Source organism: Sminthopsis crassicaudata, chromosome 5, assembly GCF_048593235.1.
Source record: "Sminthopsis crassicaudata isolate SCR6 chromosome 5, ASM4859323v1, whole genome shotgun sequence".
Classification (NCBI taxonomy): Eukaryota; Metazoa; Chordata; class Mammalia; order Dasyuromorphia; family Dasyuridae; genus Sminthopsis; species Sminthopsis crassicaudata.
This window is the reverse complement of record NC_133621.1, coordinates 35857629-35879259: the sequence shown is the minus strand read 5'-3', so window position 1 is coordinate 35879259 and position 21631 is coordinate 35857629. Positions and strand designations below refer to the sequence as shown.

The window sequence follows — 21631 nt, the reverse complement described above, 5'->3', positions numbered from 1 at the left end:
GATTACTATTCTACCACTCTTGTTGTGGTCTAAAAGTTTGCTATCGATCCAAATGTAAATCCTTCAAAATTGGGGATTCTTAATTGATCTCTAACGATTAGTCTTGGTCAAGTGATTTTGTTTTTGCTAAACTTTATAAATGTAATCATTAAAGGTGGTTGTTCATTTAAATTAGTGTAGAAGCCTAATAATGATTCTTAATTTGTTGTTAAAATGTTTGGAAACATTAAAGAATCATTAGGCAATTTTTGAAAGTACTTTTTAAATGAATGAATGAACTACAGGTACTACTTTTTGAAAAAAAATTCTTCTAAATCCTAATATATGAAATTAGTAGGAAAAGAGCTCACCACCACGATGTAGCTCCTCCAAGTATTATATTTTTTCAATTTTTCATATACTGAAATAGAAAGTATAGTGCTTTAGTAATTTAGTTTATGAAGTTTGTATTATGAGTTACTTAATATTTACAGAATGATAATCATCAATTCAAGTTTTAGATGTTTATTTCTCAGTGAATAAGGGCTTCTGGTGGGAGAGAGTTAGGCAATGGAGATTGGGAAAGAGCTGGGAAACTTCTTGGATTAGGTCAGTCACAGAAGGCATTTCTTTTGTCTGCAGTGGCCTCAATCATATTAGAAAAAAAGCTCTCTTTTAAAAGCTCTCCATCTTAGAGAGGAAATCACACCAAGGGAAACTGCCTGCCATACAAACTTGGACTGTCCACAGTTTGTATAGCCCTTCTAGACATGCTAGCACAGTTGCAAGTTAAGCGGTTTTAAAAGCCAGGCTTTTTAAAGTATGCTAAAATAACAACTTTAATTTTCCTTTCTTATTTTATTCTTATTTATAATTTAAATATTGCTTAAGAATCAAATTTATTGTATTTATACTATACTTAAAAGTCGAGCATTTTCTAGTGTGCTGTGCTAAATATATTAAATTAGAAGTATCCCAAACCAAGCAAGTTCTGTGGAAAAAAGGTTTTTCATTCAATCATAATTGCCTTATCAGCAATTTATCCATTTTTCCCCCCCAAGTCTAATGAAACTTCTGACCAGTCCTTGCAAAGTAAACTGAAACTGTTGGCTCGACAAGCTCTGGATAGGTAAGTTGTTAAATTGCTTCTTAATTTTTTTAATGCAGGTTACTCTATTGTTAAAGTTATGAAATTGTAATGTTCACAACGTTGGAATTTGGAACAAACTTAATTTTTGCTGACTGTTGCTAGAATATGACTGCCATTAACTGTCCTGTCAGCCTCTTCACTCCCATCCCTTTATTTAACATTTTCTTTGTAGTGATTTTAGAATGGTTGGTTTCTGTTTTCTGTTGCATTGTATGCTTGCCAACCAGTATTTATGGAGTGTAACAGAAACATCTGTGATGTCCTGCCCTCTTTATTTTTCCTTCTTGTCTTATAAAATTTTTAAATTTGGACAAAAAAAAAAAAAAGGAATCCAGATTACTAAAAATAAATTGTGTATGAGGCTACTTAGAACTTGTTCTGATCAAGTAATATATATATAAATGTCAGATAGACACATTATGTAAGAGGAGTCAAAAGGAAGTAGAGAAAGGGACTTGCATGTCCAGTTTCTAGAAAGGCTCTAAACCTCTATGAATAAAGAGAGAACCTGGTGTTATATGATCATAATAGCTTTAAGAGGTTAAGGACCTGAAGTTAATTTTCTTTCTGAGAAAGCATGATGTAGAGAAATTACTATAACAGAATTTTCTGCTTCCTACTTTAGAGCAGAAGCATTGAAAGAATCTATGTCAAAGCCATCTCAAAAGGACAAACCAGCTGCAGTTAAATCAAATCAGCCAATCAGAACGTTTTTTCCACTGGGACCTGATTTTTCCTTGAATGACAAACCTCAAACAGTTAGAACTGTGCAGTCAAGTGAACCTCAGGGGCAGAGATACACAGCAGAAGAAATAGAAGTTCTCAGGTGTGTCAAGAAGTGTTTTATAATTAAGAGGAATAAAAAAAAATGTGTTTTACTTAAATGAAACTTGTATGTATCTGATTATTAGGTATTTCAGTTTAATTTAAGGTTCTAGAATTTTGTGAAAAAAGTTGTATGGTACTATCAGTCCTGATCTGTTTCACTTTAGGGAGTATTCATGTCAAAATATGAAGTAACTTGCATTAATCATCAAATCTGTTACTAAAACTGAGGCAAAAGCATGTTTGTAAAAATGAAAAACAACTATTTATATGGATTTTAAATTTTCCACGATAGAATGTACTAAGACAATTTTTCATTGTTTCAGAAACTGTGCTGCAGATCCCAAAATTGTGATATAGCTAAGATATTTAAAAGACGAGGCCATCAGTATAATTATGTTGGTGATTCTGCGAAATAACCCCAAAATTAAAGATTATCATACTATGTTATATGTGATTGTTTTCATTCCCACTTTCATGGGTAGGATACATATTGTAACTTTTTTAAAAAATTAAATCTTAAATAGCTTCTATATTAATTGAATTCATTAATTAGTATTTATGCAATACTTTTTAAAGCTATAAAAAGTTTCCTTAATAAGTATTGAATATATACTGTATGATATTGGTGCTATGGGGTACAGAGAGAAAAAAACAGAATGTTTATAATCAACTGAACTCCTCCATCTGCATCCATCCTTTTGGATTTGAGATGAGCTGTCTGCCCTCCTAAGAGGTACAGACATTGGTAGTATGAGGACATTTAGAGATTGGAAGAAATCAAACTGATTACCCTTATAATCTCACAAACTATTGTGTGAAATTTCTATCCATCTACAGGAACAATTGTAACAAGGGGTTTCATAGTTCTTTAACACATTTTTTTGTTACATAATTTTATATCACTCCCAAGTTTTAATATGCTTATCAATATTATATCTTGAAATGGACTTTACAATTTTAGACTTTTTTAGTTCAACAGAACCTTTTGTTTTTCTATAGAAAGACATCTAAAATAAATGGTATTGAATATGTTCCTTTCATGAATGTTGACTTGAGAGAACGTTTTGCCTTTCCAGTGCCATTTTCGTAAGTACAACTTACTGATTACTTTCTTTAAGAAAGTTAATTCCAAAATTATTATGAGTCCCAGAATACTAACTTTTTTTTTTCATACCTCAGTGATAAATGTGGCAAGTTGCCATTATCACCAAAACAAAAAGCAATATTTTCTAAATGGGTGCGGCCAGATGATCTCACTAACAATCCTACAATGATCTATACTGTATCCAGCTTCAGCATCAAGCAGGTAAACGTTTTTTGCACAAAATCAGATTAAGTTTAAAACTTAAAATAATCATTTCTGTTGTACTTAAAGCTTTCTTAGTTTTTGTTACATGTTCAGATTTGGGAGGCATAGTAACAAATAAATTCACATCAGCCACTCATGTATGATTTATATTCTTCAAAAGCTTCCTGGGGATATTAGAATTTAAGGACTTGGGGCAGCTAGGTGGTGTAGTGGATGGAGCCCCAGCCCTGAACTCAGGAGGACCTGAGTTCAAATCTGGCCTCAGACATTTAACACTTTTTAGCTGTATGACCCTGGGCAAGTCACTTAACCTCAATTGCCTCAGCAAAAAATTAATAATAATAATAATTTAAGGACTTGTCCAGGATTACAAAGTTGCAATATGTTTCTTTTATAGCAGATTTCATGCCATGAACTCTTCTGTTTTTCAGTTTAACTTTTCTTTTTGTTTTCCGATTTGCATATTATATTAAAATTGAGCCATCTGAGAATTTGAGTTCCAACTTTGACTAGGAGTTGGAAAAAATAAAAAAGAAAATCAGATTTGCCCAAATTAGCATTTCAGTAGCACAGCTGTATTGCTTAAATGAAATTTGAGTATCTAGCATTCTTATATAGGTGGGGATTCTACTGTAGTAGTCAAAGTATAGTACTGTCATGTTATACTATCCATTTGTGATTGCTCTGAAATAATTTCCATAAAGCATTTGAGAATTGATTTGATTTTTTTGGTGTTAAAACTATTTTTGAGGAAGCTCCATTATTTATTCTACAACTTTAGTTAATTCCCTTAACAGAAAATAAAGATTAACAAGTAAAACAAGTAAGTATGTAAGAGAATTGTTTTTGAGTTGGACAAATATATACATATATTTTAATATTTTTCTTTTATCACTAGACGATAGTATCAGATTGTTCCTTTGTGGCATCACTAGCTATCAGCGCAGCTTATGAGAGACGGTATAATAAGAAATTAATTACAAGGTAATTCTCCTTCTATTATAAAATTTATTATTTGTAAATCTTGTTTCAAAACAATTAGCTTAGGAAATATCCATACTGAGAAAGTGGCTGTGCTCTTTGAATACGCTATATGACCTTTTTCTGCAAGTCTAGTCAATTCTTTTTAAATTGGAAAATATGGCAAATTATCTTGAGAACATGATGAATGTATAAATGCATAGATACCTAAAAATTTGTTAGGTAAGAGTACATGTGCAGTGTTAATTTTTTTTTCTTACTATGACATTGTGAACTTGACCAAATTGTTACATATTTTAAATTTTACCATAGTATTATTGAACTCTTGATAAATTGCAAAATATTCTGATTAAGAAATTACAAAATTCAGTTCAGAAAGACATTTTTCAAAACACAAGAGGCAAAGACAAAAAATAGCCTCTGTCTTTAAGGACTTTATATTCTCCCGTATGGATATAACACTTCTGCCAAGTAATTTCACAAGAGAGATGACTTCAATCACTAGGAGGAACCAGGAAAGGCTTCACATAGCAGCTGGCAGCTGAGCTGGCTTTTGAAGGCACGTAGGAAGGCTGAGATGAAGAAGTCATAGGGCACAAGCAGGAGGTGGCCTGTGAAGGTTGGGGAACAACTCAGAGCCTGCTGTAAAAAGCAATATAAAAATCAGTCTAGAAAGTGGGTGACAGACTTAGGGCTTTAAAGGCTAGGCCCCAGCCTGGATTTTATCCTAGAGGTAATAGAAAGCCCATGGAGCTTCTTCATGATCAGAATTGTTTTGTGGTTATCAGTTTGGCAAGTCTGTAGAGGATAATAGGAAGCAGGGAGACCAGCTGAGGATTTTTGCATTGTTTCATATGGGAGGTAATGAAGATCTCAACTAGTGTCACATGCATATTGTTGAGAACAGTTGAATTGACTAGACTTTGCAACAGATTTTAATAGTTATAAGAGCTCTGCAAAGAGTAGTTTAAGTGGGGTGATTGGAAATCACATTACAAGGGGTTAAGAAATGAATCAAATGGGGAAATGGTGGCTTTCAACAGTTTGATAGACTGGGAGAACAAGAAGAGGTGGAGGGGCTAAAGGTCATAATAAGGATAAAAAATTTTGGCGACATGATTAGTGAAAAGAATTTCATAGTTAAGATTTGTGGAAATAGGTGTGAGGTAGAGAAGAGATGAAGCTGGTGGACACAGGTGAGGGCATTTGTTGAAGTCATGAAGAAAAGTTGTGAAGCAAAAGAAAAGGAAGAATAATCTAGATGGAGAATTACAGCAAAGATTTGGACCAGGTGATCTAGAGGGACAGAGTATAGCTCAAATGGGGGGACACCTCTGAGTAATAGTGTCAAAGGGACATTGCAGACTTGGCAATGAGAAGGAAGGAATGTGCTGGCTCCTCCTGGCCCAGGCTCTCACCTAGAGCTGGAGAGGTGACCAGAGTTCCATTAGTACATCACAAGGGCACAGAAGATGAAGATGAAAAGTTTCAAGTAGGAAGATGAAAGATGAAGGGGAGTGGGATGATTACTAATAGAATCAAGGTAGTTCAGAATGGTACAAAGAAATTGGAAGGAGAAAAACTCTAGCAGGTTAACTTATGGTAGATGAGGAGGAGAGGGAAAAGATAGAGCAAAGTGTTAAGATTTAATATGTTTTTGTTGAATGATATGAAATTAGTTTTTTATGCTTAGTTATATGAAACAGCTTATGATATATTTTAAAATTATAAAAATGTCAAAGGAAATTCACTTTGAGAGAGCGAAAATATTGTATGATATGCTTAAAGTGTTATTGTGTCAAATTTCAACATAAAATCTTTTTATCTTTGTAAAAGCATAATTTATCCTCAGAATAAGAAAGGTGAACCAGAGTATAATCCATGTGGGAAATACATGGTAAAACTTCATATTAATGGTGTTCCAAGAAAAGTAAGTATGCTTTTAGATAAACTAGAAAAATGACAGATAAGATAAAATTCAATGCATTTTCATTTTCTTTGCTTCCTTTTAAAATTGCTAAGGTGATAAAAAAAAATTATGAATGAGACTTTTAAAATGTTATAGACTACTACAATTTGTTAAGAGTAGGATACAAACTTTGACACTAACTTTGATCTGTATTGGTAGTAATAAAGTAATAAATGTATTTAAAATACATTTTTAAAGCAGTTTACAGAAAAAATCCACATTATAACAAGAAATATTTATAAGATTTATTTGAAAGAACATTTGAATTCTGATAATGTCCTGATATTAGTGCCTAAATACACTTTTAGACTATATACTTTTATTATTTTAAAAATGTCTATTGAACTAAAAAGAAGTAGAATGCTGAGTAATTGTTGATAGCTCATTGTGGGGGGAAAAAGATCATAAAACAAACTTGCTCCTTCCCCTTTTAACGAAGAGGTGAGGAACCCAAAACAGGGTGTTGGATACCTTGGCAGACAATGATCAGTGGACCTTGTTCATCTTATTTTTCTTCATTACAAGGAAGAGTTCAGTTGTGGTGAAGAGATACTACTATGAAGTACAAATAGAAGGCATTATTTAAAAATATGTTTTCCATTCACATTTGCAGTTGATTGGTTTATTCCGTCTAGAAACAAAATCTTATTAGACAATTTGGAAAGATCAGTTTATTTCTAGACAACCAATATGATTGTCTCTAAATCTCTAAAGCTTTGTTTTCTTTTTTCCTTATTAATTTTTTTTTTTTAAGAAATAAACCCTAAGTGCTAAATTACCACTACTAAGCCTTTTCTAACAGAAACACACAAAAAAAGAAGAAAGATCCTATATGTAAATATAATTTAAAATATTTATAGCAGCTTTTGTGGTGGAAAAAAAAATTGGAAATTAAGGGGCTGCCCATCAGATAGGGAACGATAGAACAAAACAAGTATTTAAATATGATAGAATACTCTTTTGCCATGAGAAGTAAGGAAATAGATGTTTTCAAAAAGACCTGGAAAAACTGGTATGAGCTGATGCAGAGAGGGGGGAGCCAAACAAGAATAACTTGGAAAGTTGTAAGAACCATGTTCAATACAATGACCATCCATGATGCCAGAGGATCAGGGTTGAAGCATTCTACTTACCCCCTGACAGAGAGGTGATGGATTCAGAGTACCCAATGAGACATGCTTTAGAACATGGAATTTGTTTTGTTAGCTTAGCATATTTGTTACAAGGAATTTATCTTCCTGAATCCTTTCCCTACCACAGTGAAGATATAGGTGATAAAAGGGGAAAGATTAGATAACTATAGTTTGTTTTTTTTAGGTTTTTAAATTTTCATTGATTGATTGAGAGATGTCATACAAAACTATTGCATTCCTAAGGTGCTACATGCATATAGCTAGTTTCATTTAAAAAAAAAAATTCATACAGGAACAGTTTTTCTATTTGGATTACTGGATAAGTTGTTGATGACGGATTTCTTAAAAGCATCTTACTCCATATTATATAAAAGTTATTTTTACTTTATTTGTTTTTCAGATGATGATATAAACTGATCTAAAAATAATAGTATGTAGAGATTCTTACCTACTGATTAAGTGTATCTCATAGAAGGAATGTTAGTTTTTCAACCTTGAATAACATTTCTTTCAATTAATTTGTATAGAAAATAAAGGTTTATTTTGTGTCAATGAAAAAACAAAAAATAGTTTTTGATTATTCAAATAGTAAGGTACTTTTCTATATTCACATAAAATGCTATTTCCAGGAATAAGTTAATTATGATGATAAATAGCTCTGGACATTTAACTGATTGAGATGACCAAATCCCTTTTGCTTTTCTTATTAGCTTGTTGGGATTAAGTAAAACATTATCTAAGAATATATTGACTAGGTTAAGAAAATGAAATCATTGGTGTCTCATTTCACCACTGAATTCTATATTTTTTCTTTTTAATAAGTAACATTTCTTGGCACAGAATATTTTTGCTTGATAAAAAGTATTTTTTTAATTGCCCAATTATAATTGTAAAATTAATTTTAATTGTTTTCTTTTCCAAGGTAATAATAGATGACCAATTACCAGTTGATCGAAATGGAGAACTACTCTGTTCTTATTCTAACAATAAAAGTGAATTATGGGTGTCTCTCATAGAAAAGGCATATATGAAAGTCATGGGAGGATATGATTTTCCAGGATCCAATTCAGTAAGCATCAAATGGTTTGGAAGCATAATTTTAAATGCAAAGTAACTGAGTATAACTGCCTTCCAGGTAGGAAGGCTTTAAAGCAAAACTTAAGAATTCAAATTTCCTTGTATTGTGATGGCTTATGGATATAGTTCCAGAATTGAGGGGAAAACAACCTTGACATTTCTATTTCCTTTGCTCTGATGGTGCTCTGACAATTCCTTTTTTCTTAGCCTGCTCAGATTGGAAGGGCAGTAATTTTTTGTCATCATTTTGTTAGCCATCCAGCCTCTATGGGCCTCAGTTTGTTCCTGTGAGAAATGAGAGCACATCTTCCTGGTCTCTGGGCCCTTTCAGCTCTAAATCTCTGATCCATGGATGGTAATCCTGTTTATAGCAGTATAAATAAAAATCTGTTAAATTTCCCCTCCCCCAAGAAAGATAAGGAATTGCTGGCAGAAGTATTTTTCAGGTACCCTGATGTGCTCAGAAATTTGAGAAGCAGCATGGAGTAGTGAGCAAAGCTTGAGATGTGGGTCAGGTCATACATAGAGTTCTGTTGTGCAGCACAAAAGCCCAAAGAGCATGGCTCCAATCACAGATTCAAAGATGAAGGATGAAAGGAACTAGAAGAAAACACTCATGTTGGAGAATTGCGGTAGTCCTTGGCAGAGGCTGGGCTTACCTTGGGCCTTGAAGGGGGAGCGGGGGGAGACATGGCCGTGAGACAGATAGTGAGGGGGCCAGTCCGCAAGTATGTGCTTTGGGGGCCTCCCCATAAAAGGCTCTTCATCTCCATACTCCAGGCCTATCCACTCTCCTCATCTCTAGCTGCTGCTGTCTCTGGCCCCAGCTAGGCCCTGCCCTGTACCAGAAGCTGTCCTTTCATGATCCCCCTTCATGTCAGGGCTTCCTCCATGATGGTCTTAGAGGCTGTCCTGGGTTTGCTCATCTGTATGCACTTGTTTACATGACATGTCTTCCATTAAAGGCCCATGCTCTTCCCTCACAAGTACAAGTCTTCAGTGTGTGTGTTCTCTTCACTGGTTCTGGTGATTATACTAGGAGGCTACGCATATAATTAATCTTGGGTTTGAATTGAGGTTCAGGGTTTTTGAAGGAAGTTAAAGACAATGATGCTGTAATAGTGAATAACAGATTTCTTTGTTTAAAAAAATTTTTTTAATTACTTTTCAGATTTACTAAGGACTTTATTCTTTATTAACAATCCCTAAAATGTCCTTATTTTACAGAACATTGATCTCCATGCACTTACTGGATGGATACCAGAAAGGATTGCTATGCATTCAGACAGTCAGAATTTCAGTAAAGAGAGCTCTTTCAGAATGCTTTACCAAAGGTTAGTTGTTTTTTCATGGTAATGGAAACTTATTAAAGTATCACTGGGAGAGGCTAAAAATAGTAAGGAGAGACAAGCTGTTTTTTCATATCATTTCCTAGTCAATTTTTTAATTGATAGATAGGTTCTCTGGTTAAATAGTAACTACCATCACACATATAAAAGGAAAGAGTAGCACAAATTCAGAAGTCTTCTTTTTAATAGAATATACTGTTTTCTGAATGTTTTACTTGAAAAATATTTTTCTGCATGTTTTAATACTCAGAATAATAATAAAATCAGCATAAGCACATTTATTTGGTAGTGATTTTTTTTTGAGGGGAAAGGTTGGTTGAGAAGGTGAGGTCTAGAACACATTAATACCAGAAGGAATACACACTGATTTTTAAATTACTCTGAACTATTCCCCAGATTCATAATATATACATAAATCCATACATAGCAGAGCTATGTGCATTCAAAATTAAAAAGCAAGAGTGAGTGTGAAATATCAGCACCTATTGACACCTTCATTCTTAAATGTAACACTTGAATATTTGGCATTTATGTTTAAGATCACAATTGTTTGTAATTGTTAACAAGCTGTTCAAATCGTAAAACACAGTTTTAAATAAGAGAAAGGCTTTAGTGTTAGAAAATGTATTGGGCTATGGGAACAATCTGTTTACCCTGTATTGGCCAACAAGTCTCCTGTAAAAGAAGAGATTAGATGATTTCTATGACCCTGTTCTGCCCTCAGTGACAATAATAATTCCTAGGTGTATCATCTGGCTTTAAGATTTATGAACGGCTTTCCTCCCCCAGTGCCAGTAGGGAGGTACAAATAGGAGTTCTATTTCAGAGACTGACTCAGTCACCATAGTGTGTAGTTTCCCAAGTGAGCGTTCTAGCTGGGATTCAAAGCATTCTTTCTGCTTCATCAGGATGCTTCTCAGAAGTGAGGCCTTTATTTAAAGATTGCACACTTGAGTGGCACTCTGAGGAATTTATTCTGTTCGACATGTTACATAAGAGGTATTACCTCTAGAGATGTATTTACAAATTTTTTTTTTCTTGGTTTGTGCATTTTGTAGGGGGTTCTACATTTTTTGAAATTTCTTGACCTTAGACAAATAGGATAGTCTTTGGTTTTTAATGATTTCCCTTAATCACCTCCCTTTTGATGCATTTCCAGATTTCACAAAGGAGATGTTCTTATCACTACAGCTACTGGAGTGATGTCTGAAGAGGAAGGAGAGAAGTGGGGCCTGGTTCCCACACATGCATATGCGGTTCTGGATATTAGAGAACACAAGGTTTTGAGTTGAAATATTTGTCTTTTTCCATTCAAAAATGTGTTATTTAAATGTGAGGAAATGAAGTGGTATAGTGAAACATTTTAGACCATAATATTGACAGTAGATGCAGAAGAGATGGCAGGACACAAGATTTAGGCTTGGGCAGCCTGGCCTTAAATATTGGCTTTCCCCTGCACCATCTTGGGTAAATGACCCCTATGAGCCTCAGTTTTCCTCATCTGTAAAATTGGATTGTCTACACAATGTGTAGACAATTTCTGAAATCCCCTCCAGCTCTTAGTTACCAGCCTGGACAGAGCTGAAGAACTTGCCTCTCTTGCGCATCTTAACTACTGACCTCCTCATCCTAGAGATTATGAGAAAGAAAGAATAGGAAATGCAATGCATGCCAGACATTGACTTAAATTGGTTTTATGAATTCATTAAATGTTTTAAGTACCTGCGGGGTGCTAGAGATAGAAAAGCAAACACAAAATTGTTGTCATTAAGAAGCTTGTGTTCTGTTGAGAGATATAAATTACACAGAAAGTCCTGTAAATACAAAATGATTGGAGAAAGAATGCTCAAAGCCATAGGAAAAACCTCCATGAAAGCTAGAGCAACATTTTACAGACCCAAGAGAATAAAAATATCAGGGCCAAGCTTTCATTAAGCATCTACTCTAGGCCAGCTGCTGAGGAGATACAGAAAAAAGAGAGAAACAACACTATCTTAATTGGATTTCTTTCTTCCTTGCTCTTTGGAAGTTAGAGTTTATGGTGGTCCACCATTCCCTTCTGTAAGTTCTTACATAGGAAGATGTATTCTGTCAATATTACTTTGGTTGTCAGGTTTCTCTTTAGTTGGTTTTTTCAGCTTCTTTGTTGATTAACTTACATCAATTACACTTCTTAGCATATTGTGATAACATGTGACTAATTAGATTCTTATTCTGTGTCCCATTTTTCAGCTTCAGTAACTTGCTTAAATAGATCAGGTTAGAACTTTTAATTGTATATTGTATACTTGATTCATTTTTATTTTTCTTATTTAGTATTCTTGTTTAGATCTTTGTTTTGATTAGTTAATTATCTTTATACAGACAGCTGATTCAGAAATTATTTCCACTTCAATAATTAGTCATTTTTTATTTTAATGTTGTGTGCTATTTGGAGTTTTCATTATGTCTAGTGCCTCCCAACTCTTTTAGTGAAAATAGTATTTATGATAAAGGCATGACATTTCTGTTTATGAATCTATAAACCTTTGGACTCTCATTTCATTTCTTAACCTTTAGCCACTTCTTCCCCTCTCCCCCATTTTTCTTCATCTTTCCTTTTGCTTGCCTTTGCATTGAAGCCAGTGAATATTAAAGTATATGTTGATTGAATGTGTTGGATATTATTGATTTCTTTGCAGAACTTCTCTACTTTGTCTTCCACATCCAAAGTCAATACATAAATTTTGATGATTGTTACAGTAACTTTTGCAAATATTTTGAGCACTGCAAGGCAAAATATTTTCCATAAACTGGTTTTGTTGCCTGTAGATGCATGATAAAAATCAGTTCTGTCTATTCTTTCATGAGAGGCTCTGCAAGCCATATTTCCATTTAGCTGCAATCTCCTTTCTATCTTCTGATTTAATTTACATCCAAGATACAAAAATATGACTTAGTTTTTCCATTAACATGTCAGTGTAATGATTGAACAAGCATCTCACATTTAAAGTACTGACAGTTAAGTTAGAATATAGATATTCTTAAAATTGGGTGATGCTTAGCCCCGTTTTCTAAAGGATAAGACTGAGGAGGATCACTTTATACATTACTTTTTTGGGGGAAGGGGGACAGGTTTCCTTGACCAAAGACTTCATAAATAACAGCAGGCCTCCGGGTGATGAGTCTCTCCTTCCATAACTTTTTCTTGGAGAACAAACTTCTTACTGTGATTTTACAAGAGAGATTTCTATCCTAGGGGGAACCTGCCAGAACTTACTTTATTGTCACAGCTTACTAGAACCCTGTACACCTCTGCTCTGAGATTAAGTAACAGAAGATAACCACTCAAGCATATTTCCACTGTGAATGATATTGAATAAATTGACCAAGGTCTCTGCCGTCACAGGGTTTTCAGTTTACATTGATACGTTGATATGAAGTAGCAAATTGCATAAGAATATCTAACAAAGTATTAAATCTTGTAGTACAAACTATAAATATAATAGTGGGGGGAGAGAGAGCTCAGTGCAAGCTGAAGTGATCAGAAAAGAATTCGTGAAGGAGAGGAGACTACAACTGACTGGGAAATGATGAACTAGAGTAAGCTGTTTAATTGTTATTTGTTTTAGAAAGACTAGAAGAAAAGAGATGTCAAGCAGAAGAACTTGAACAGAGGCACAGAAATAATATCGAAATAAGATTGGCTTTGGCTGCAGAAAGTTGAGTGTTTAGAAATTGTAAAAAAAAAAAAATATATATATATATATATATATATATATATATATATATATATATAACTGAGGCCAGATAATGGAATATCCTGGATGCCAGCCTAACTAGACTTGAATGCAGGAGAGAGCGATTGGAGGTTCAGGAGCTGGATTTTGACTTGACATGACCTCTAAAAGATTAGTTTGACAGATATATACAATGGATGTCTTGAAGGAAAAATGTTTAAAAGCAGAGTCCTTGAAAAATGGACTCATAAGCTACTGGTGGGCAGTTTTAAAAATAAATGTGAATAAATGTGGCTGAGCTTTCTCTTAACTTTGAAAATGAAACCTTGTATTCCATTCTGTAGGGTCTGCAATTTATCCAGTTGAAAAACCCCTGGAGTCATTTACGTTGGAAAGGAAGATACAGTGAAAATGATTTGAAAAACTGGACTCCGGAGCTACAAAAATACTTAAATTTTGATCCAAGAACAGCCCAGAAAATAGACAATGGTAGTAATAATAAGTGTAATGAATTGTCCTTTTACAATATAGTTATTCGTGTTTTAGATAGTTTAAAATGTATTTAACTTATATGTAAAAACAAGCAATATTTTTTCACTAAATTAACTCTAAACTAATTTTTAGGTATTTTCTGGATCTCTTGGGAGGACCTGTGCCAATATTTTGATGTGATTTATTTGAGTTGGAACCCAAGTCTTTTTAGAGAATCAACATGTATTCACAGGTTTGTTAACTTTTTAAGTTAATATTTTATTTTTTCCCAATTGCACATAAAAACAATTTTTAGCAATCTTGTTTTAAAATTTTGAGTTCGAAATTCTCTTCTTCTCTCCACCTTCCCTTTGAATGAAAAGCAAGAAATTTGATGTTATACAAATATATTTCCATTTGTGTCATATTGAGAAACAAAACATAGATCACCCCCCCCAAAAAAAACAAGAAAAATAAAAGTAAGTAAAAAGTATGTTTCTATCTGTGTTCAGACTCCATCAATTTTTTCTCTGGAACTGGATAGGATTTTTCATCACAAGTTCTTCAGAATTGCCTCAGATTACTGTATTACTGAGAATAGCTAAGTCATTCCCAATTGATTATATTGCTGTTCCTGATTCTGCTTATTAGCTTTGTATCAGTTCAAAGGTTTTTCTGAAAGTATTCTGCTCATTATTTCTTAGCATAGTAGTATTCTACTACAATATCACAACTTGTTCAGCCCTTCATAAATTAATGGGTATTCCCTCAATTTCCATTTTTTATGACCACTAAAAGAACTACTATAAATATTTGTGTGCATATGGGTCCTTTTCTAAAAAATTCCTTTGAAATACAGACCTAGTAATAGTATTTCTAGATGAAAGAGTATGCAGTTTTATAGCCCTTTCATCATCCAAATTGCTCTCCAGAAACTATGCTCAAAGGGCTATAAAACTCTGTATACCCTTTGACCCAGCAATGCCATTACTAGGTCTATATCCCAAAAAAATCATAAAGGAAAAGGACCCACGTGGGCAAAAATATGTGTAACAGCTCTTTTTGTGGTAGCAAAGAAATTGGAAAATGAGTGGATGCCTGTCAATTTTGGAATGGCTAAAGAAGTGGTATATAAAGGTATTGAACCATTATTGTTCTATAAAAATGATGAACAAACTGATTTTAGACAGGCTTGGAAAGATTTACATGAACTGATGCTGAGCAAAACAAGCAGAACCTGAAAGATTTGGTTCTTCTCATGGTTCAGTAATCTAAAGTAGTAGACTTTGGACAGAAAAAGAGCTGAGGAGATTGAGTGAGTGTAAATCAACACATGCTATGTTCATTTCTTTTTTCTATTTTTTTTTTCTCTCCCATGGTTTTTCCGTTTTGCTCTGATTTTTCTCTCCCAACATGATTCATAAAGCTATGTGTGTTAAAAATAAATTTTAAAAGTTACATTAAATTTTTTAATTGCTCTCCAGAATGATTGAATCAGTTCATAGCTCCACCAATAGTGCATCAGTGTCCCAGTTTTCCTACATCTCCTCAACATTTGTTATTTTCCTTTTCTCACATAAGCTGATGTGATAGGTATAAGGTACATAACCTCAGAGTTGCTTAGATTTGCATTTCTCTAATCAGAGATTTAGATTAGTAACTTAGAACATTTTTTCATAGGAATATAGCTTTGATTTCTTAATGTAAAAATTGTTCATATTGTTTGACTATTTACCAACTGGGGAATCACTTGAATTCTTTTAAATTTGATTCCATTTTCTACATAATTGAGAAATGAGGCCTTTATCTGAGAAACTTGACTAAAAATTTTTCCCCCCTTTGGTTTTCTGCTTTTTTTTTTTCTTCCGTAAATATTGAATGCATCAGTTTTGTTCCTGTAAAACTTTAACTTAATATAATCAAAATTATCTGTTTTATATCCCATTATGTTTTCTATCTATTATTCAATCATAATTTCTTCCCTTGTCCATAGATCTGTTAAGTAAACTATTCCATGGTTTCCTTACTTGCTTATGGGGTCACCCTTTATGTCTAAATCATGTATCTGTTTTGATCTCATCTTGGTCTCTTAAACTGTGAAGGGTTGTGAAATTATTATTTATCAGTAAATTTTGATTTGCTTGCATATTTTATATGTCTATAATATACCTAGGGTGGTGTAAAAATTTCTCAGATGAAAAAGGGCCATAAATGGAAAAAGTTTAAGAAATCCTGATGTGAACAATTTTTGTGTTTTATTAAGTTCTTGACCCCGAAGCTTAGATTTTTGTGTTTATCAAACACTAGATTATTATGGTCACTTACTATTATTTATAGTGTACCTAATCTATTCCACTAATCCACTTTTTCCTAGCTATTATCAAATTGTTTTTGATGACTTTGTAATACAGTTTAAAATCTGATACAGCAAAGCTATCTTCCTTCACATTTTTAAAAAAAATTAATTCCCTTGAAATTCTTGACCTTTTGTTCTCCCAAGTGAATTGTTATTTTTAAAAAGCTCTTAAAAAATACTTTTTTGGTAGTTTAGCATAGCACTAAATAATTTTGTTTAGATAGAATTCTCATTTTTATTGTATTGACTTAGATGGACGCCCAAGAAGTTGAAACTATTTGAATAATCATACCTATAGTCACCTTGGTCCTAATTGCCCTTCCATCCCTATGCATCTTATACATGATAGACTTATATTGGCTTAGACTACCTATGAGAATTATTATTTTTTAATTGTTGTGTGAAAATGTTTTCTAATTGTGCTTATATAGTTCCTGGATCTGTCTTGGCAGGTAGTATTTTATTCTACAGTTGTTTTAAAAGGAATTTCTCCATCTTGCTACCAGTTTTGTTGGTAGTTTTCTTATATTCATGCTGATGATTTTTGTGGGTTCATTTTTTAACCTGCAAATTTGCTAAGCTTATAAATTATTTCAACTAGTTTTTAGTTGATTCTCTAGCATTCTCTAAGTAGGCCATCCATAGGTTTGTTATTATAAAACTTCAGTATGTTTTAAAAGTCCCATCATTGACACTGTCTCCATATTTTTTTGTGTTAAAGAGTTTCATAACTGATATTTTAGAGAGAACGGATGTCTTTCTCTATGGCCAGCAGTTGCCAGCATGCCTACCGCTCAGAGCTATTCATTTCCCTTTACCTTATTTATTGACATTGCTTTGTAATTGAAATTCAGTATTCTTTTCTAAGTTCCATAAGAAATTATATCAGCATCTCATCCTTTTTCAAATTTCATTTTTCAGTACCTGGGATGCTAGGCATGGTCCTGTGAAAGATGTGTACAGCCTGGCAAACAATCCCCAATATAAACTGGAAGTTCAGTGTCCACAAGGTGGCACTGCAGTCTGGGTTCTGCTTAGTAGACACATAACTGACAAGGTACCTCTATCTAAGTAGTTTATTGAAGAGCAAAAGTGTATTGATGATGATGTGAGTTATTTTGAATTTTTTTAGATACTGCCTTAAATTTATATAAATGGAGCAGTTTTTCTTGATTACAGCTGGTTTAATTTCTATTTGTTCCCTAAGAGAATTTTATTCTTTGAATATATTTTCTCTAAAGAATAGCATTTATAAGTTATTGAGACACTAACTCTTAAATTTTATGTAAAATCATTTCTAAAGAATAAATTGTAGGATTTTTTTTCTTCTCTATAGTTTTTTTTTTCTTTGTTTATTAGACTTTAAATAAGTAAACAATGAAGGCTTGGAATCAACAAATTATTCTTTCTGATTTTATAGAGAATGAATTCTCCAAAGTAAGCCAATTTTAATTTTTTTTAGGATATTATTAAATATATTGTCTCTGCTAGTTCTGTGATTTTTATGAAATAATTATCAATTTACCTTCAAAAGTTTTTTTTAATTTACATTATGTTAAATATGTAAATTTTAATAATTCTTAAGATTTTATTTTAAATTTTAGATTTTCTTGTCCGGGTATTTTTGGCCATTTTTAATAGTAAAATCCACTGTTTGCTTTTTAGGATGATTTTGCAAATAATCGAGAATTTATCACAATGGTAGTATATAAGAGTGATGGGAAAAGAATTTACTACCCAGGTATGTTTGTTCAGATACTTTATCAATGTGGTACATGCTAAATTTATATCTCTATGTGATTTTATACCAGAGAAAAATAACATCATTTTGTTCTGTAGAGAGAAAAGTTAAAATTTAATACTATTTATTTGGGTAAAGAATTAAAAACTATCACTGCATTCTTAACCTCCCGTGACTAGTTCCTGAGAAACACAAATTACTATCTTGGGAACTGACCATCATCACTTATAATGAAGATTATCTTCTTCTTCCTTTTCCAAGTAGTCCATATTTACATTTTTCATATTCTGCTCATCATACAACTACATATGTAATTTAAAAGAAAATGGAGAATAGAGAAAGGTCTTTAAAAAAGAAATAGTTTCAATACTAATAGTTGTAGTAGCAATACTTTAAGCTGCAGGCTTAATATACTTTGATTTCCAGCAAAATTTATTACTGTTTTTCTAAAGGAATAGCTAATAAGCATCACAGAAAGGATTGATCCAGAGCTAGCCTGATGTTTTCAAGAGCAGGCTGTACCTGCACTGATTTCCTTTCTTGACTGTTAACTAAATTGGTAAATCTGAAAATGATAGACATATAGATTATTTAGATTTTTAAAATCTCTCAAACTGTGAAGTACTGTTAGATGTATTTGAACTAATGAGTAACTGGGCACAGAGAATGATGTTGGTCTCAACTTAGAAGATCAAGAGTCTAATCAAACATTTATTAAGAGATCTACTGTATTCAGGACATTGTGCTTTGGATCTGTATTTATGAAAATGAAATAATCCCTACAGTTAAGCTTATTTTCTACTGGGGGAACACATGTACAACAAGTAAAGTAATTTTAAGAGATAAAGGATGTTAATATCAGGAGGAATCAAGAAAAGTCTCTTCAAGAAGGTAACACCTGAACTGTGTTTTAAAGGAAGCTAGGGATTCTGCTTTTCCCCAGTCTCCATTGCAGGTTTGTCATCCATGTCCTATCCCCAAAGTGAATATACTTTGAGGCTTTTTCCTTCGCCCTCTTCTCTTTTCTTTCTACTGGGCTCTTGGCAATCTAATCATTCCCATACACCAATTTGCTGATGATTCCTACATCTGTATCCACAGCTTCTTAAACTGTGGGTCATGACCCTACATGGGATTGTGTAACTGATTGGGGGGGGGGGTCATGAAGTTGATTAGTATCAGTAAATGTTTGATTTGTGTGCCTGTTTTATATGTGTACACACACATGTACACACAGAGACATGTACGTGTACACACACACACACACACACACACACACACACACACACATATACCCCTCTATATCTATATGCCCAGGGTTGCATAAAGATTCCTCAGGTAAAAAGGCCTTGTGAATAGAAAAAGTTTAAGAAGCTCTGGTAATATAACACTATTCTTTCTACTGAGTTCTATTTCCTATATTACCAGCTGCCTTTTTTAAAGATAATTCCAAATGGATCTCCTGTAGCTATCTCATTCACTACATACAAGCAATTCATTCTTCTTCCTGTGTTCTTTGGGTCAGTAGCACCACCATCCTTCCTATTACCCAGAATCAGACCTTGGAGTTATCCTTGACTCCTCAATCTCCCTTACCTCCCCCCAACTCCAATCAAGTCATGTACCAAGGCTGACTGTTCTATCTCTATACCATCTCTTAGAGTTGACTCCTCTCTGCTTATAGTTACCTTAGTTCAGACACTCATCATGTCTTGCCTGAACTATTTCAGTAACTGCCTAATTGTTCTCCTTGTCTTCCATCTCTTCTCTCTCCAATCCATTCTCCATACAGCTGCCAAGGTGATTTTTTCAGGTGCAGGTATCACTATGTTATCCCTGTGGTCAGAAAGTGCCAGTGATTCCCAGTCATCTCTTAAGATGTCTCTGATACTTAAAATTCTTCATATTCTAGTTCTAGTACACTCTTAGTACATAGTTTTGCCCATCATCTATTCTCCAGTCTAGCCAAACTAAGCCTTTTCTTGTTTCCCATTGACAACATTCTATCTTCTTTTAAACAAGATTCAGACCTTGACCCTGAATAGTTTCCCTCCTCACCTCAGGATTTTAGAATCCTAAATTTCTTTAGGATTGTCTATCTTGATCACTTTCTCACACACATGTACACACATGCACACCCCTTCCAATTAACTTAGAGACAGTTTAGTTTGTGTCTTTATAGCCCACTACATGTCCTGCCCTTGATATTTAGTAGGCACTAAAATGAAAAAAGTGTAAAAGGGGGGTCCTCCCAGACATATCCCAAAATCTGGCTTTCACAGTTAATAGCTGTAGGACAGGGGGAGCAAGGTATTTGATCTCTACAGTCTTCAATTTCCTTATCTTTGAAATAGGGATAAGACTTCTGGTCATAGACTTGTGATGCTCAAATAAAAAGTTGTTATAAAAAAGTTTTGCAAATCTTTGACATGTTGTATAAAATGTTAGTTGTTTTGCAAAGTGGCATAAGGCTGGAATGTAAGTTTCCTCATACTCCCTTCCAGGCTCACTCAGTAGATCAAACTATCTTTAAACTGAACTCTGAGAAGGGAGACAAATTAGTAGAGCTAGTGTAGTGCCTTCTGTCGAATGGATCTGATACAGCATGAATGGAGTAAAATCCACGTTTTAAAAGTTTTTACTTTACAAAGCAACATTGATTAATTAATGCAGTTAGAATTTACTGTAGTATAAATTGTAACATTCATTTGTGCCTAAATTTCAAAATCATTATTATGGGCTATTTTGAATTGGTGGGTTTCAGCAACTATTGTGTAAAACCACAGAATTTTTTAATAAGCATAATGGACATCTGACTAAATATCAGACTGACTTGAAAAATAAATCTGAAATGTCTGTTCCTGAGCATGTCTTTTTTTTTTTTTTTTTCCAGCTGACCCCCCTCCATATATTGATGGAATTCGTATCAATAGCCCCCACTATCTAACCAAGATAAAGCTGACAACCCCAGGGCCTCATATGTTCACACTAGTAGTATCTCAATATGAGAAACAGAACACCATCCACTACACAATCAGGGTACGTTCAGTCTGTATTGGCCCAGTGGGATGGGATAAAGGAATGGTATCAGATAGAATGTTGTTGTCGTCCTCAATGGGGAAAAAATGCTCCATTCTTTTAAGGAGATGATTGGGAGAAATGCCAGCTCTTAAGGGTCTGTGATTTCACTGGGATTGGGGGAGTGTATGTGGGTGTGGGCACTTTTGCTTCTTTCACTGAAGCAAATTGGAATCTTTCTTAGTGATGCTATTTTTAATCGGCCAGCAGTTCACCCCAAAATGGCTCACCTGTTGCTGACCTGCTCAGAACTGAGTGAAGCTGCTTAGTACAATGCTCAACAAGTAGTAGGTGCTGTTAGACAAAAGCAGCAGTGTGTTACCCATATAGATTGGAAACATAAGTTTCCTTTCTAAAAACTAAGCAGTAAGTATCTTTCTGTAAATTATAATTTAAGATTATGCTCTTTTTTAAAAACAGACTTTGTATTTCTCAGAACAAGTTTTAAAATCATTAATAATATTTACATAATATTCATTTCACAGTCACAA

General features: G+C 33.6%; 1 protein-coding gene across 3 annotated transcripts in view; it reads left to right on the top strand.

Moving 5' to 3' along the window:
- CAPN7 (calpain 7) overlaps positions 1-21631 on the top strand; it is a 31637-nt gene that overhangs the window by 7116 nt on the left and 2890 nt on the right. For all 3 annotated transcript variants that reach the window (XM_074270783.1, XM_074270785.1, XM_074270784.1), the window contains exons 4-17: positions 1041-1108; positions 1755-1955; positions 2957-3043; positions 3137-3263; positions 4165-4250; positions 6084-6177; positions 8272-8418; positions 9654-9760; positions 10935-11055; positions 13839-13983; positions 14119-14218; positions 17243-17378; positions 17987-18062; positions 20956-21101. In XM_074270783.1, the coding sequence (XP_074126884.1) occupies positions 1041-1108; positions 1755-1955; positions 2957-3043; positions 3137-3263; positions 4165-4250; positions 6084-6177; positions 8272-8418; positions 9654-9760; positions 10935-11055; positions 13839-13983; positions 14119-14218; positions 17243-17378; positions 17987-18062; positions 20956-21101 (1641 nt within the window). The remainder of the gene's footprint in view (positions 1-1040; positions 1109-1754; positions 1956-2956; positions 3044-3136; positions 3264-4164; positions 4251-6083; positions 6178-8271; positions 8419-9653; positions 9761-10934; positions 11056-13838; positions 13984-14118; positions 14219-17242; positions 17379-17986; positions 18063-20955; positions 21102-21631) is intronic.